This window comes from Fusarium venenatum (assembly GCF_020744135.1).
Source record: "Fusarium venenatum strain MPI-CAGE-CH-0201 chromosome Unknown EDB82scaffold_1, whole genome shotgun sequence".
Taxonomy (NCBI): domain Eukaryota; kingdom Fungi; phylum Ascomycota; class Sordariomycetes; order Hypocreales; family Nectriaceae; genus Fusarium; species Fusarium venenatum.
This window is the reverse complement of record NW_027072129.1, coordinates 8,386,231-8,399,903: the sequence shown is the minus strand read 5'-3', so window position 1 is coordinate 8,399,903 and position 13,673 is coordinate 8,386,231. Positions and strand designations below refer to the sequence as shown.

Genomic DNA, 13,673 nt, shown 5'->3' with positions numbered 1-13,673 from the left:
AAGTAACCTGGAGGGAGTGGTGTTTGTGTGAGCAAACGTAGGATGTTTGCTTCGATCAGTATTTATCCTTGGTGTTTTTTATTCATCTTGACCGATACAGAAGAGTATGAGCTTCTCAAGTGAATCACCTGGTCTTCAATATGAGGGGTATATCCAAGTCCCACCTCTCTGGCTACATGTCCGTCTACATGAGTTCAGTGACCGTAATGGCCCTCTCTGTTCCTGCATCACATACATATCTCCAGTCAACCCACTTTCACCGCTCCAATATTGTCTACAATGTCTCTCGGCCTGGTCTTCCGGCCGGAGCCCAGATAATAAGGTCCGTAACGTCGCTCTTTGATTTGCAGCAGATCAACAACCCCGGATGGCCTCTATTTGGTCAAAGCTCCGTTCCTGCATATTATTCTCAAACGTTTTGCCAGTAGTTCCTCTCTCATAACTTCCATGTGTCGTTCAGTTCACCTCCTGCTTTTTTCTAAATTTTCATTTCTTGTAGATGTTTGGCATCCGTATAGAGCTCATGTTGTCAACTCTGGACGTATACTGGCGGACATGGGTAGCTTCCCGTGTACCGTAACAAATTTGAGAGTATAGAAATCAGAGAACAGATGTACCTAAACTGTGTAGAGTAAGCTCGACTGTAGTGACAGAATGCACATACGTTGGGAAAGTTGACAACTGAATCTATTAGAATTTAGTTACCCTGCATTGTCACATGTCCATTAGTTTTCCTTGTCAAGCCATCGCTCACAGCACTCCAAGCTATTGTAGCAGAACTGGCTGGCAATACTGTTGTAGACAGATATTACAGTTCGAAGTCTCTGAATACCATATAGCTCTCTCTCATAGACAAATTTAACCATTACGACTGATACCCTGTAGAAACAGTACGCTTGTAAAGACATGTTGAAAAACCAATTAGATCATCAGTTGTATACCCTCCACTTTTATCTCAACCACCACAAGAGAATGGGGTAAGTAGGCATGGGTAGCTAGCTAGCTGTACTTCAATGGATGGCTATTGGGGAAACCGTTTGTAAGTTGTAATTTATAGGATGAATTTTTATGAGATGTTAAGGATTTTGTATACGTAAATATGTTTTAGTAAACACTCGACCATAGTCTGTTCATTCATCAATGATCTTAAACCACACGAATCACTATTCGAATGACGTTGCTCACATGAGCCTCTGAGGCGCAGCGCTCTCTCATATGAGGTAGGACACGAATTTGACTGTAAATAACCTCAACAATGCAAGCTGACATATCGTATTTGATAAAGATTACATTGTGCTTGGATTCGACAAGATCACCTTTCAGGCTTTCAATACCACCAAATAGGTAAGCACCTTAAAAGCAACCCTCGAGGTCCTCCTTCCGCCCCAGCAAGCTCCAAAAGTCCAGCCCCTCAACCTGACCTTGGAGCTTGGCACGACGGAACTCCAACTTCCAACTATCGCCGCCACGCAACACTATCTTTGACTTATTCTTAACACGACTACTTCAGAGAATATCGCCGCCAAGTAAACAATATCATCACTCAAACACCAATACCGCTTTGTCTACACAGTATATCAGACAACACTGAACAAAGAAGCTCACATCCACTGCGCCGCGTCACAAAGTAGTCATGGGTAACATCTGTGGTAAGACAGAGCCCGAGGCTTTCTCGCAGCCCGGCCGTGTCTTGGGTACCGCGCCGCCTCCGACTTCCGGTACAGCGCCGGTCCCGAAACAGGTCGGTGGCCCTCCAAGAACCTTGGGAGGTGGATCAGCCGTTGCCGCTCAAGGTCCAGACGACCCAGAGGATGCGCGAAGGAAAGCCGCCGAAGCCGCCGAGGTCAGTACCCCAGAGAAAAACGACAATACCTTCCCGTAAACTGACATGAAAACACAGGCTCGCGCCAAGGCTGCATCGAAGCCGGGTGGAAAGTTGCAGACACAGCTAGCAGCGCAAAAGAAACAGACTCGCTCAGAGACACTGAAAGGCGCTAGTCAAGAGCAGCTTCGAGCGCGTGAAGCAGATCAAGCAACAGAAGCCCGAAATTGGGCATGAGAAAGGTTTCGATCTCGGATTGACGGGCCAGGACATGTTTCTGGACGGAAAGCAAGACAAGTTCATGTAACTTGGTGCAGTGGCATGTCCATTTTGATTTCATGCATGGTTTGGGCCAAGATACTGTTGGTATATACCACTCACAGGATGGTTCGTGGTCAGCGTCGTTTTTATTGTCGTTGAGTTGTTATTCAAAGTCACAGCGTTTTATCTTTCGTTTTAAACACTACCAGTTATAGAGAAGAGTTCACACAACAGATGCATTTCAGCTCGCACGCATACTTGCAACAATCGTGGCAAGACTGAGTAATAATCAAATCCCCTATAGAGGGTCTCTCTAACGCCGTCATTAACTCCTGTAATTGTGTACATTCCCCCCCCCCCCCATCAGATTACCACTTCCTCATCAACTCCGTGGCTCAACAGCCTAGCCCTGCCTGTACAAGAGTGGTAGAATAATATACGTTTGCTTGGGGGGAAAAAACAGGTGCCAAGCACTATTAAGTGATCGTGTACCGTCCACTGGCAGGTGCTCGACTATCGGCATCTACGGCAGCAATTGTTCCCTCCCGCAACAAGCGTGTGAGTTCGGTAAGGGCAGAACTGACGACAACTTCGGTATCACCTTCAATAAGAATATACAACTTGGGCTCGGCTCCAGCGGGCGCCTCCTTGCCAGCCGGGTAAAAGTTGCCCTTTGTTGTGATCGATGTACCTGTAGCTTCCAGAATTTTCGCCACGTTGGTTCTGTTGGTGACAGCCCACCTGGCCTTTTGGGGGAAATCGTTGATCTCCAATGTGGCGTGGAAAGCACCAGCATCTGGGCCCTTGTTGTCGATGGGCTGGCCAGCACGAAGCTGGCCGGCCTTCCCAAGTCGGCTGTTGATGGCGCTGACAGCAGAACTGACCTTGTCCAATGGGTCCTTAGCCTTATCCTTTACCACACCACTGGTCTTGACTGGGGGCATAGACTTCGCATCTGCGTCTTCGGTCTTTGCTGATTCACGAGCCAGCACACCAGATGCTGCAGCCCGGATTGCGTCCAGCGCCTTCTCTGCCTTTTCGTCCTCTTCCTCCTTCTTGTCCTCGGTTACCTCCTCTTCCTCACCCTCGGCCTTGTGGACCTTGCGCTCACGCAGACGAGCCGCCTCTCGTTCCTGATCGAGACGGTCGAGACCCTTGCCGCCGAAACCTGACGTGTCTTTAGCCTTTCCAGACTTCACCTTTTCTCTATGAGCTTTCCTCATCTCGTTGAGCCTATCAGGTACGGGTTGTCCACTCTGTTCAAGAGCCTTGGCAATACCTGGTGCACAATTCTCCTGTTCAGGCGTAACAAAAGTGACAGCAACACCAGTGTTACCAGCACGACCAGTTCGACCTGCGCGATGCACGTAATCTTCCAAATGGTTAGGAGCGTCGTAGTTGATAACAAGCTTGAGCTGCTTGACATCAAGACCACGGGCTGCTACCGAAGTGGCAATCAAGATAGGTACAACACCCTTCTTGAAATCCGAAATAGTGGAATCACGGTCGATCTGGTCCTTGCCTCCATGGATTGACATACAGGGATAGCCCTTCATCATCAGCTCTTTGAGCAAGTCATCCGCCTTCTCTTGTCGCTCGACAAAGATCAAGGTACGAGCATCTTCATCGCGGTCATAGAGTTCTCCTAGAAGTTCAAGAACACGGTGAAACTTGGACGGCTCGTCTCGGACTTCGACAATTTGTTCAATCTCCTTTGCCACGACACTGCGCCCACCGACTGTGACCTCAATGGGGTTCTTAAGCACCTTCTTGGTCAGCGAATCGATGATACGAGGCATAGTGGCTGAGAAGAGGATTGTCTGCCTGTCAGGTCGCATGTTTGCAAAGATCTTCATGACCTGGGGTTCGAAACCCATGTCAAACATTCGATCGGCTTCATCAAGCACAACATACGTAACTCTCTTTAAGTTGGTGACCCGACCTTGGTTCGCGGCTAAGAGATCAATCATACGACCAGGCGTGCATACAACAATCTCTGCACCACGCTTGAGCTCTGCAATCTGTTCTCGAATAGGCGCTCCACCATAAGCACAGACAGCGCGAAGACCCATCATCTTGAGGAATGGTTTGCAGTCTCGGTGGATCTGAACGGCAAGTTCTCGAGTAGGGGTCATGATCAACCCAATAGGGCCATCTGTATCCTTAAGAGGGGCCTGATCTTTGATATGTCGGAACATGGGAAGCAGGAAAGCAACTGTCTTTCCCGAACCAGTTTTGGCAACACCAATAACATCACGACCAGACATTAGAGCTGGGAGTGCCTGCATCTGAATGGGAGTGGGCTTTTCGTAACCCAAGTTATCAACGACATCCAGTGTTTGGCGTGTGAGACCGCATTGAGCCCACTTCTGAACAGGCTTGGGAACATCTTTTCCATTGACCTTTATACCATCCAGTTCCAGGCGAAGGTCAGCCACCTCAGCCTCCGTAAGAAGACTCAACTCGGCTGGCTCATGCCAAAAGTTCTTGCGGATAGGCTCAATCTCGATCTTGCTGTAATCAATTGTCGGGATATCCTTCTTCTTCCGCTTTGCTGATATGGCCAACAGAGCGCTTGCATCGCCTTCATCCTTCTTGTTGAAGTCATATTCATCATCACTGAAGTAGGCCTCAGGCTCCTGGACTTTTTGTGTTGTTGATGTTTTGGTGGGTTGTCTCACATCGGTATGCTTTAGATCGGCCATGAAAGCATCCAAAGGATCAATATCGTCTTCTTCGTCAAGTTCCATCTGAGTGGCAGGTTCGGATTGGGCAGCGCCGTCGTTCGTTGTCACATCACCGTTTGTCTGCACGTCCGTGGGTTTGGTATCTTCCTCGCCTGTATCCATCTGGTTCTCGGCCTGCAAACGCCGCTCATGAGCTGCACGGGCAGCAGCAGCGGCCTCTTCCTCGTTCTCGGCAAAGTTATCACCATCGGACTCGTCGTCATCCTGGTCAGCGTATGGAGTGTCATCAGCCTCAATAGGAAGGGCGGGAAGTTTAGTAAGCTTCCGCTTGGTAGTGTCTTCCTCGTCAAGGTCGAGCTTTCGCTTAGCGGTAAGCTTCTCGGTCTCTGCATTGGTTTTTATGAAGCCGAAGCCACTTGCTTTTGTTCTGTTCGCAGGAAGAGCGGATGCTAGAACAGATGTGTCAATTGGGTTGAAGCGAATGATGGAAGACTTGGACGTACCAGTGGTGGCTTGTTTGACCGGGGCCGAAATCTTTTCAGGCTGTCCCTCCAGGGAGCCAAGTGCAGGTTTGGAAGCGTCGTGAGCCCGGGAAGCTGCCGACTTCTTGGCGATGGCCTTGGGATCAAACTTGCCAGAGTAGGGGGCAGCGGGTGATTCGACAGCGGGCGTCGCAGTAGGTGAAGCAGCAGTAGAAAGCGAAGGGGAAACCGTTTTGGACGACGCTCCACTTGCCTTCTTGTCCATTTCAGCAAGGAGGTTCCTTGTCTGACTGGGGTTTACCTCTTTTTGTTTCTGACTTGCACTCTCCTTCTTCTTTTTCCATGCTTCAAGCTTGGCCAGTCGTTCGGCCTTCTTGTCGACATCAGCTTGTCCGCCCTCAGCTTTGGGAGTTTGTACCTGTAATCCATCAGCAATGCACTCGAAACCAAGGAGCGTGTGTCGAACCTGACTAGCACCTCCGTTGCTGCTGTCACCGAGTGGCGTCTTCTGATTTCTACCATCATCACGGTTGCTGCGAGCAGGAGAGTCAGTCGTACCCTCACGACGCCCAGAGACACGGCTGCGGGAATCATCTCGCCTTCTCACATCCCGGTCATTCTCTCGGCTGCGGTTTCGTCGTCTGTCAGTCATGGGCGACCGAATGCGATCATCAAAGCGGTCTCGCGATCTTCGGCGATCTCGTTCTCGATTGTCTCTTCGTCCACCTCGGTAATGGTTGTCATCTCGTCGATCTAGGGAACGGTCTCTTCGGCGGTAGTTATCTCTATCTCGTGCGCGGTCACGGTCACGGTCGCGATTTCGGGGCTGTTGATGGAGAAACTCGTCAGAATAAAGCCGATTAGTATGATTGTGCCACCTTCTTACATCTGGGCTGCGAGATCTGGTACGCCGACGATGGTCCCTTCCATCGTTGCGACGATCCCTATCCCGGCGATCATCGTTGCGGAAACGACGGGAACTGTGGGTGCTGCCTGCAGGACTTGGTGAGCGCGAGTCTCTCGGTCGAGCCATTGTTGGTGGTCTCGTAGGCTCAGCAGGACACTTCGTTGGTGAGTAGTACTTTTGAACGGAGACCGAAGCCTTTGCAATAATGCGCGATAGCGCGTGGTCGCTTCTCGCTGGCGCAAATATATGTGATGTCGGTATGCCTCTCTTGACGGTGTATTTGAGATACCGAGAGCTGTTGTCCACCTCGAAATGATAAACAAATAGCTACACAAAGGAGGGGCGGGTGATTTGTACGATGCTTGAAGCTTTATTAGTTGGAAAGCATGGAGATGAGATGATAGTTTCAAGGCTTCCGAGTTTTACCCACCAGGCAGTTGATAATTGAGGTATCCACTATTTAGGAACTAGGAGCCGCGCTAAGCCGAAACGGATTCCATGTCGTATCTGCCTCGGTTTCGATTTATTAACGACTTTAGTCGTGTTGCGTCAATCTCAACTCTATCATCATCGCATTTCATCTTATAAAAACCTAAAATGGCCGGCTTGGTAGGATACGCAAGCAGCGACGAAGAAGAGGATATCCAGGAAGTCACTCCTCCTCAACCGAAAAAAAATGTATATTTGTAATCTTCCATTCTCCGTGAATACCTACTTATTCTCGTCAGGAACTCACGACCATTACCCAAGATGCAGGCGTTGAATCACGGACTCAAGAGGTAGAGAAGAAGCCTACTGTATCAGGTAAGCATGTTTTTCACATTGATCGATTCATATGATACGTCCTCTTAGACAATGAATCTTATCTCACCATCAACAAGTAGCGCCTAAATCCAATGGCCCTGATGCAGTTGCTATCGAACCTGCCCAACAAAATGCAGTGCCACTGGGACCGTCTTTACCGCCCATGGAGGAGGCCGTCATGGATGACCAAGATCCAGCATATAGACCAGCCTCACCATACTCAGCAAATCGTGCGCTTCTTCGCGACCTCACATTGCCGTCAGCACCTAACATGGATATCCCACCATCACCACCAGGCTCACCACCACCTGGAGCCAACAAGAAATTCGAGCAATTCCTTGAGCTAAAAAAGAAGGGGACTCATTTTAACGCCAAGCTGGAACAGTCTTCCGCGCTGAAGAACCCAAGCCTGATGGATAAACTGATGAGATTTGTCGAAATCGATGAACGTCATCAGTATTCTACCACACTACCAACCGACCTCTGGAATCCTACAGCCTTCCCGGAATGGGCTTCCAAGGACAAACTACGGAAGACTAATGATAAAGTAACCAAGGAGAAGGACACGGAGAGAGCAAGTGGTACAAGAACAGCCGTTGATTTTGTCCCTTCAACAAGTATAGGGGCCCACGACACAACGATCAAGGGCGGACTCTCGAAAGGTGAAAAGAGGAAAAGTGGATGGAATTAGAGACGAGTTTACCAACACACATCGACTTCTTGCGCTCACAAAGTTCGAATGAAGAGCTACTATCGCACTTGACGGAATAAAGTAATCTGAATTTCGCATCAGGGTACAGGGTATAAATGGTGGCCCGCATCAAAGGTATCATTATAATCGACTGCGCCTCTTGTCAAACCACTACCTAGCTTTATATTAATCGACCGGACGGCTTTGATCATTCTCTCCTGCCTCAGCATACTCGGTACGCGATCCAAAGATCAATAATGCTTTGCAACTAATCCTTTTTGCACTTCACATCATACCCAATGCTCTTTTTCAGGATGGCACCAATGTCGATATCGACAGTCTGGTTTGAGCTTCCCAACGCTGCGGCGAAATATGTGAGATTTTCGCCGTGGTTCATGACCGACTTGCCCAACAGCTTGAAGGGAAGAATGCCTGTCTTGCAGTAGGGCTCCTCCTGAACGGCGTTCAGAACCAAGCTTTGGTTCATGTTGGCGGTGATGTTGACAACATTGTCGCCTGGCTTAAGGAGTAAGTTTGGAATTGTGAGAGTACCAACTTCTACGTCTCCGACGAAATTTGTAAAGGTAACATTTCCCTGAAATCTATGTGAGCTTCAGACCTGGAAATATGTGCGGGTGACTTACATTGTCAAGGGTGAAAACAGAAGCGTTTGGAATAACGGTGGTACCGTTAAAGTTGGGCTCATCCGTACCATCACCGAAGCCAATGTGGCCTTCGGTGACCTCGGTGCCAGCAAAGTGGTTAAGTCCCTTGAGCTCAACTGTCTTCTTAAAGGTGACACCATACTTGCGCGTCAGACCACTTGGCTTGACCTTTGTCTTGCCATTGACAGTGACACGCAGCGTTTCATTGTTGTGGAACCAGATGTTGAATCGAGTAAACTCCTCCATGTCGGCGATTTTAACATGTTGGGTAACGTTGACGACCTGGTGTTTGTTGCTGTTGGTCTCGGGCATGTCCACTGTCGCAAATGGCACATGTGCTGGCCAGTCTTCGAGATACATTTCGGCCTCAAATGGATCAACTGATGCATGAATCTTGCCATCGGTGGTAATGGAAGAATCGATCTTCATGACATACGCACCCTCCTCGGTTTCGAGGATTTGAACGCTTTCGATCTCGAGCTCAGCCTCATTGATTTTGCTCTGAGCAATCTTGGGGACAGCAACAAAAATTCTAAAGCGCAATGTCAGCTCGATGACAGTTACCTGAGACAACACACGCTTGGACTTACATCACAGGAACCACAATAACGGTAATGATGCAGAGGATGATGAGATACACCCACCAGAAGCGCTTGCAGTGTCTCGCGCAGGTACGCTTCTTGGTCTTAGGAACCCCATTCTCGGTTTGGGTCACGTCGTTCTTCTCCGACATGTTTAATTACTAATATCGTTCAAGGCTCAGCCCTTGAACAGACAAGAAGAAAGAAAAAGGAAGAGGAATATGGAATAAGTTTCTGACAGGAAGTCAGGAACAAGGTAGTGGAAGTGACGGAAGTAGATCAACCTTCAACATGCGACAAAACAAAAAGGAATGAAACGAGAGCACGCCCCAATATAAGTACTGGTCGCACCGGACATTAAGATCGGTCGACCAGGCATTTACAAACCTTAGGGCCAAACAAGAAGGCACTTAATGGCACCCGTAATGAATCTGCATCTGTGCCATACTGTTGTCTAGGGGTGCCAGGGTGGGTCAGATAAAACCCCAACACAATTGACACTGGAGACACTAGACTGACATATTTATTTAGCATCTAGTTATTGGCTGACAAGCTCCTCTTGCTCGTTCCTTTCTGTCGATAAGGTTTGATGTGTCGGTTTTATCTGACCAACTGTACGGCTGTACCGCAATAATGCAGCCATCCCTACCATCCAATCCTGGTAGGACTAGATCGCCATGATCCGAGTCCCTTTGCATCTTTCGACGGGCATTGACTGCCATAATAGGCAAGTGGCCGATGAATGGATACGGCGCTATTCCCCAGATTTGCCCCGCATGGCTTCAGGTAAGGGTTGCAAGAGGCAAGTGTTACCTCCCACGCCTCCATACAACGAGTATTTGATTCCTATAATTCCTACTCAGTTTGTTCCTCGGCAGCTTGTGAATCACTGGGGTGGAAAGGTACAACTGTGATCTGTTCGACGTCGCAGGATTGTCGATACGCAACGGACGATGCCCGGCACGCCCATCTACAACGGTCTAGCTGAGGCACTATCTCTCAAACAAGATCGTTCAAACAAGATCTCTTGATAAACCTTGCTCCTATTCTGATTCAACAAAGCTTATCCATGGAATTGTTTTTGAATATTTACACGTGAAGCGAGAGCCGGAGCATAATTGTTAATGAGGCTGGCTTTGCATGATACCATTTGCACAGAGACTGAATATGGAAATGTTAAATTTACAAACAGGATCCACGGGACCTGTTCATTCCCGCAACGTCCATTCAAATTGTCTGGTGGCGATTGGCGCTTTGTGAATCACCGAGACTTCCGTTAAAAGCCCGAGTTTCTGGATCATCAACAATCTCTGTCGACCACTATAAACCATAACTAACACAAAACAGCAGTACTAACTGAGACAGCGGGCCGAAAAGGAGGAAAGGCACAGACAACTTGCACGCGACAAAACAGAAGACAGAGAGAAAAATCTGCTATTTAAAGCCGTCCAACCACAGCACATGGGCTCTGCCAAGCCAGTAGTAACAGGCGGCGATCAACCCGGCTGGGCAGTGGACACAGGCTACCTAGTCAGGTAAAAGATGGAATTTTCGACCAACAAGAAGTCATCATTAAGGGCTGCAATCATACCAATATTGATGTCTGCGATGTCTAGTCGTGTCAAGCAGTAGCGCACCTCTTTCTACGGTAATTGCTACCAACGATTTAGAGTTACGCAAGTGGCTTGCTTTGACAGCCAACCATTCTTGTTTCATTAACAAAGAAGGACATGACACGCCACGTTGGAAAGTGCCATTTAGGTCCGGGAGTGGCTCGCAGCTCGTTAGCCTACTACATACAAACGTACAGTACGTGGTAGGGGATCAACATTTCGAAAACTCAAATACAAGAGGGGATTTACATTCAGCTAATAATTTATGTTCATGTGGCCTCTGGGAGGCCCGGTTGCGACACACCATCTCGGCCTGGACATCCACTGATGGTATGGTCGACTTTCAGGTTCTTGAAGTCTGGCCTGGATATGACCGGGAGGATCGTTTGATTCGGCTAGGACAGCCACTACCCCTGTCCCTGTCCCTGTCCCTGCATAGTCCACCCACCTACACAGTACACTGACTGGTCGGCTGACGGGGGCACAATTATCGTTCTTGATCAGCGACGAGATGAACTGTCACTTGTTCTTCACTGAACGAAATCTGTACATACAGTATTCTCGGGAACTGCATGTGAAGGAGGGCAACTCAGAGGCACACAATTAAATAAGGTTTGGTTCTATTCTCGATGATACGTGCTCGGTCAATATCCAGAAATCCTATACAGACTACGCCGCAACGATGCCTTCGATACCCTCAGGGCACGAGTGATCTGAATTACGTCTCAAAAACTGCAGAAAACCATCTGTGCGGTGCCATATCGTACCGCAGGTTTCTTATTTGCTACTCAATTTCGAAATATTATGAACAATTTCTGTTTCTCCTGTTTGACCTGCAGTATCAAGCAGTGGCAACGACGTTACACTTCGTATAATGGCACCCTACGACCAACAAATGCTGGTGACATTCAATTAGGAAAAGGAACAAGGGCCCCAGTTGACAGGGCGGGGAAGCGTGCCGAGGATGCGTTTGGCATATGAAGATGTTGCAGCTGATATTCTTCACAGCTTAGACTTCGTCCACAAGCCTTGACGATCCAGCCCAGAATCTCCATCGTAGATATCGCGTTCCACCTGTCGAGCATTCACCTATCGAGTCAGTTAGACGAGGCAGTGGAGTCTGGGGAAAAGCTGGGGAAAACTTACGAATCTAGGGCCAAGTTCCGATATGTTCTTGGCACCGAGCAGACGCATACATGTTGCTGTTTCCGCCTCGAGAACTGTGTTTTGCACGTGTCAGTCCAGCCAAGACTCCGAGTCTAGGGATATCGGGGCCATGATTTCCACTTACTCTCAAGTGTTCGCTCGACACCAGCCTGGCCACCAGCACCAAGCCCGAAAAGCGCAGCACGTCCAATACCAACGCCGCTGGCGCCCAGGCACAACGCCTTTACAACGTCTGTTCCTCGCTTTATGCCTCCGTCAATCCATATTTGAACCTTGCTCAGAACTTCGGGGCAGTACTTGCGGATCTCGAGCAATGTATGCATGGCTGGAGGAGCTGTGTCGGCAGCGCGGCCACCATGGTTGGACAGGATGATGGCCTTTACCTGGGGAGCATACTTGGCCGCTAGGTAAGCATCTTCATGGGTTTGAAGACCCTTCAGTACGATGGGCAGATCGGTATGAGCCGCCAGCCATGGAAGGGTCGTCTTCCACGTCAAGTCAGCAGCAGTACCAAAGAATAGCTGCTGACCAACACCTCCAGCGCCGGGCTTGCTCTCGCCACTGGCAGGACTTGGCTCAGAGTAGTCGAAATTTTGCTTCTCATCTAATTCACGCTTTCCTGGAACAGGCGCGTCCAGCGTCAAGCAAATAAACTTGTAATAGTCTCGCATGGAGTTGATACGTTTAAGCATAGCCTCACTCTTGTCTCGTTGATTCTGAACATAGAGTTGCCACCCAAAGGTTCGGCCTGGCTTCGCGCCCTCGATGATTTGCTCAGGAGTCATGGAGGCATTGTTAGATACGATTTGCATGGCGCCAAACCTAGCGCATGCTTTGGCGATGCCTTGCTCGCCTTCAGGATGAGCCAGTCGAGCCATTGCGGCTGGAGATACGAAGATTGGCAGTCCGACTTTATTACCGATTAATGTTGTTGAGGTGTCGCAAGCTGTACAGTCGACAAAGACGCGTGGCCGAATGAGAATATTCTTGAAAACCTGGTTGTTGTAGCTCTTTGAGAACAGATCATCTGCAGCAGAGAAATAGTACGCCCATGCCTTTTTAGAAATGCGCTTCGTTGCTTCTTGCTCGATCTCGTCAAGATTCATGAGCGATGCCAATGGTGGAGGTTGGTCTTCTTTAGATTGTGTGGCATCCTTTTCGCCAGTCGATTGAGATTGTGAGAGTGTTTCGGGGTTGACTTCACCGAGAACGTGTTCGGGCTTGAGGTTCTCCTCGAGGGTGCCAGGTGGGTGAACGGGATCATATTCGTCGGTGGCATCCTTTCCAGCAAGCTTCAAGATGATCTTCTTACCGCCTGGGTGAGATGGTAGAAACTCGGTTACGTCGTAGACCTTTCCGTAGAGTATGACCCAACAGCTCTCTGGAGTGTTGTGCTTGGCCACTATCGCGAGAATCGCATGTCAGTCAATTGCGCCTTCTGGAAACATGGATGTGGTGAGAACCCAATTAAGGTCGCTCATACCTTCAGCCGCGTCAAAGACCTTGGCCATTCTGGGCTATATGATTGATTTGTATGAGAGATGGATAGTATACGGGAGTATATCGAAATAATGGATGGCGAGGAAAAGGTTTGTGAAAAAGAAAAGATGGAAGAAATGAAAATGTTGGTTGGATATCGAAGCCAACTTCGGCAGATCTACAGAATCAGTAGACACCAATTATCTTATCCCACTCCAATATGGATTGGGGGTTCCTTTGGGGGGTGGTCTATACGCTTGTTTGTTATGATAGGTAGGAAGAGCGAAAACGGACAGGGCTCATGCGAAAGGAACCACGAATAAACAGGAGAAGATCAATTGAGTTCTATCATGAGAAGTCGGGTGAAGTTTACAATACAAGTTCTTTCTTCAATGGTCGTTCATCATGGATGAGAAAGTGAATTATCTTGTTCATTATTGGATCGGACTGGATACCGATCATGACCGCCGACCTTTGCCGAAAACGGGGGTTCCTCCATCATGACTGACTGCGC

At 48.8% G+C, this 13,673-nt stretch overlaps 5 protein-coding genes across 5 annotated transcripts; 2 read left to right on the top strand and 3 right to left on the bottom strand.

Annotated features, from left to right (window-relative positions):
- The first annotated feature begins 1,221 nt into the window (after positions 1–1,221).
- On the top strand, positions 1,222–2,316 carry EDB82DRAFT_490496 (uncharacterized protein). The gene is made up of 3 exons (XM_025728199.2): positions 1,222–1,344; positions 1,511–1,843; positions 1,901–2,316. Exons 2-3 carry the CDS (start codon positions 1,634–1,636, stop codon positions 2,057–2,059), a joined length of 369 nt encoding a protein of 122 aa, XP_025588496.1. The 5' UTR covers positions 1,222–1,344; positions 1,511–1,633; the 3' UTR covers positions 2,060–2,316.
- Positions 2,317–6,579, bottom strand: EDB82DRAFT_533743 (Pre-mRNA-processing ATP-dependent RNA helicase PRP5). The gene is made up of 3 exons (XM_065609265.1): positions 6,139–6,579; positions 5,274–6,078; positions 2,317–5,219 (listed from the first exon to the last, which is right to left on the bottom strand). The coding sequence occupies exons 1-3, from the start codon at positions 6,283–6,285 to the stop codon at positions 2,560–2,562; spliced, it is 3,612 nt and encodes a 1,203-aa protein (XP_065465816.1). The 5' UTR covers positions 6,286–6,579; the 3' UTR covers positions 2,317–2,559.
- Positions 6,580–6,756: 177 nt separating this feature from the next.
- On the top strand, positions 6,757–7,654 carry EDB82DRAFT_521515 (HCNGP-like protein-domain-containing protein; the record flags this gene model as incomplete). The annotated part of the gene is made up of 3 exons (XM_025728222.1): positions 6,757–6,837; positions 6,888–6,963; positions 7,044–7,654. 3 exons carry the CDS (start codon positions 6,757–6,759, stop codon positions 7,652–7,654), a joined length of 768 nt encoding a protein of 255 aa, XP_025588498.1.
- A 134-nt stretch (positions 7,655–7,788) lies between these two features.
- Positions 7,789–9,301, bottom strand: EDB82DRAFT_87670 (uncharacterized protein). Its single transcript, XM_025728233.2, has 4 exons — positions 9,185–9,301; positions 8,910–9,061; positions 8,299–8,851; positions 7,789–8,249 (listed from the first exon to the last, which is right to left on the bottom strand). Exons 2-4 carry the CDS (start codon positions 9,050–9,052, stop codon positions 7,923–7,925), a joined length of 1,023 nt encoding a protein of 340 aa, XP_025588499.1. The 5' UTR covers positions 9,053–9,061; positions 9,185–9,301; the 3' UTR covers positions 7,789–7,922.
- Positions 9,302–11,073: 1,772 nt separating this feature from the next.
- Positions 11,074–13,561, bottom strand: EDB82DRAFT_490485 (FMN-dependent dehydrogenase-domain-containing protein). The gene is made up of 4 exons (XM_025728244.2): positions 13,164–13,561; positions 11,805–13,082; positions 11,660–11,733; positions 11,074–11,602 (listed from the first exon to the last, which is right to left on the bottom strand). Exons 1-4 carry the CDS (start codon positions 13,189–13,191, stop codon positions 11,516–11,518), a joined length of 1,467 nt encoding a protein of 488 aa, XP_025588500.2. The 5' UTR covers positions 13,192–13,561; the 3' UTR covers positions 11,074–11,515.
- Between the last annotated feature and the right edge of the window lie 112 nt (positions 13,562–13,673).

Excerpts from the sequence above, each read along its gene's own strand:
- EDB82DRAFT_490485 (XM_025728244.2), bottom strand. The coding sequence starts at position 13,191 with ATGGCCAAGGTCTTTGACGCGGCTGAAG. Across the intron at positions 13,083-13,163 it reads GGTCTTTGACGCGGCTGAAG|TGGCCAAGCACAACACTCCA; the intron begins GTATGAGCGACC and ends TTCTCGCGATAG. Across the intron at positions 11,603-11,659 it reads CGGAACTTGGCCCTAGATTC|GTGAATGCTCGACAGGTGGA; the intron begins GTAAGTTTTCCC and ends CTGACTCGATAG.
- EDB82DRAFT_533743 (XM_065609265.1), bottom strand. The coding sequence starts at position 6,285 with ATGGCTCGACCGAGAGACTCGCGCTCACCAAGTCCTGCAGGCAGCACC. Across the intron at positions 6,079-6,138 it reads CCAGATCTCGCAGCCCAGAT|CCCCGAAATCGCGACCGTGA; the intron begins GTAAGAAGGTGG and ends CTCCATCAACAG. Across the intron at positions 5,220-5,273 it reads GGTCAAACAAGCCACCACTG|CATCCGCTCTTCCTGCGAAC; the intron begins GTACGTCCAAGT and ends CATCTGTTCTAG.
- EDB82DRAFT_87670 (XM_025728233.2), bottom strand. The coding sequence starts at position 9,052 with ATGTCGGAGAAGAACGACGTGACCCAAACCGAGAATGGGGTTCCTAAG. Across the intron at positions 8,852-8,909 it reads GTTATTGTGGTTCCTGTGAT|AATTTTTGTTGCTGTCCCCA; the intron begins GTAAGTCCAAGC and ends ATTGCGCTTTAG. Across the intron at positions 8,250-8,298 it reads CTGTTTTCACCCTTGACAAT|GGAAATGTTACCTTTACAAA; the intron begins GTAAGTCACCCG and ends CATAGATTTCAG.
- EDB82DRAFT_490496 (XM_025728199.2), top strand. The coding sequence starts at position 1,634 with ATGGGTAACATCTGTGGTAAGACAGAGCCCGAGGCTTTCTCGCAGCCC. Across the intron at positions 1,844-1,900 it reads AAGCCGCCGAAGCCGCCGAG|GCTCGCGCCAAGGCTGCATC; the intron begins GTCAGTACCCCA and ends ATGAAAACACAG.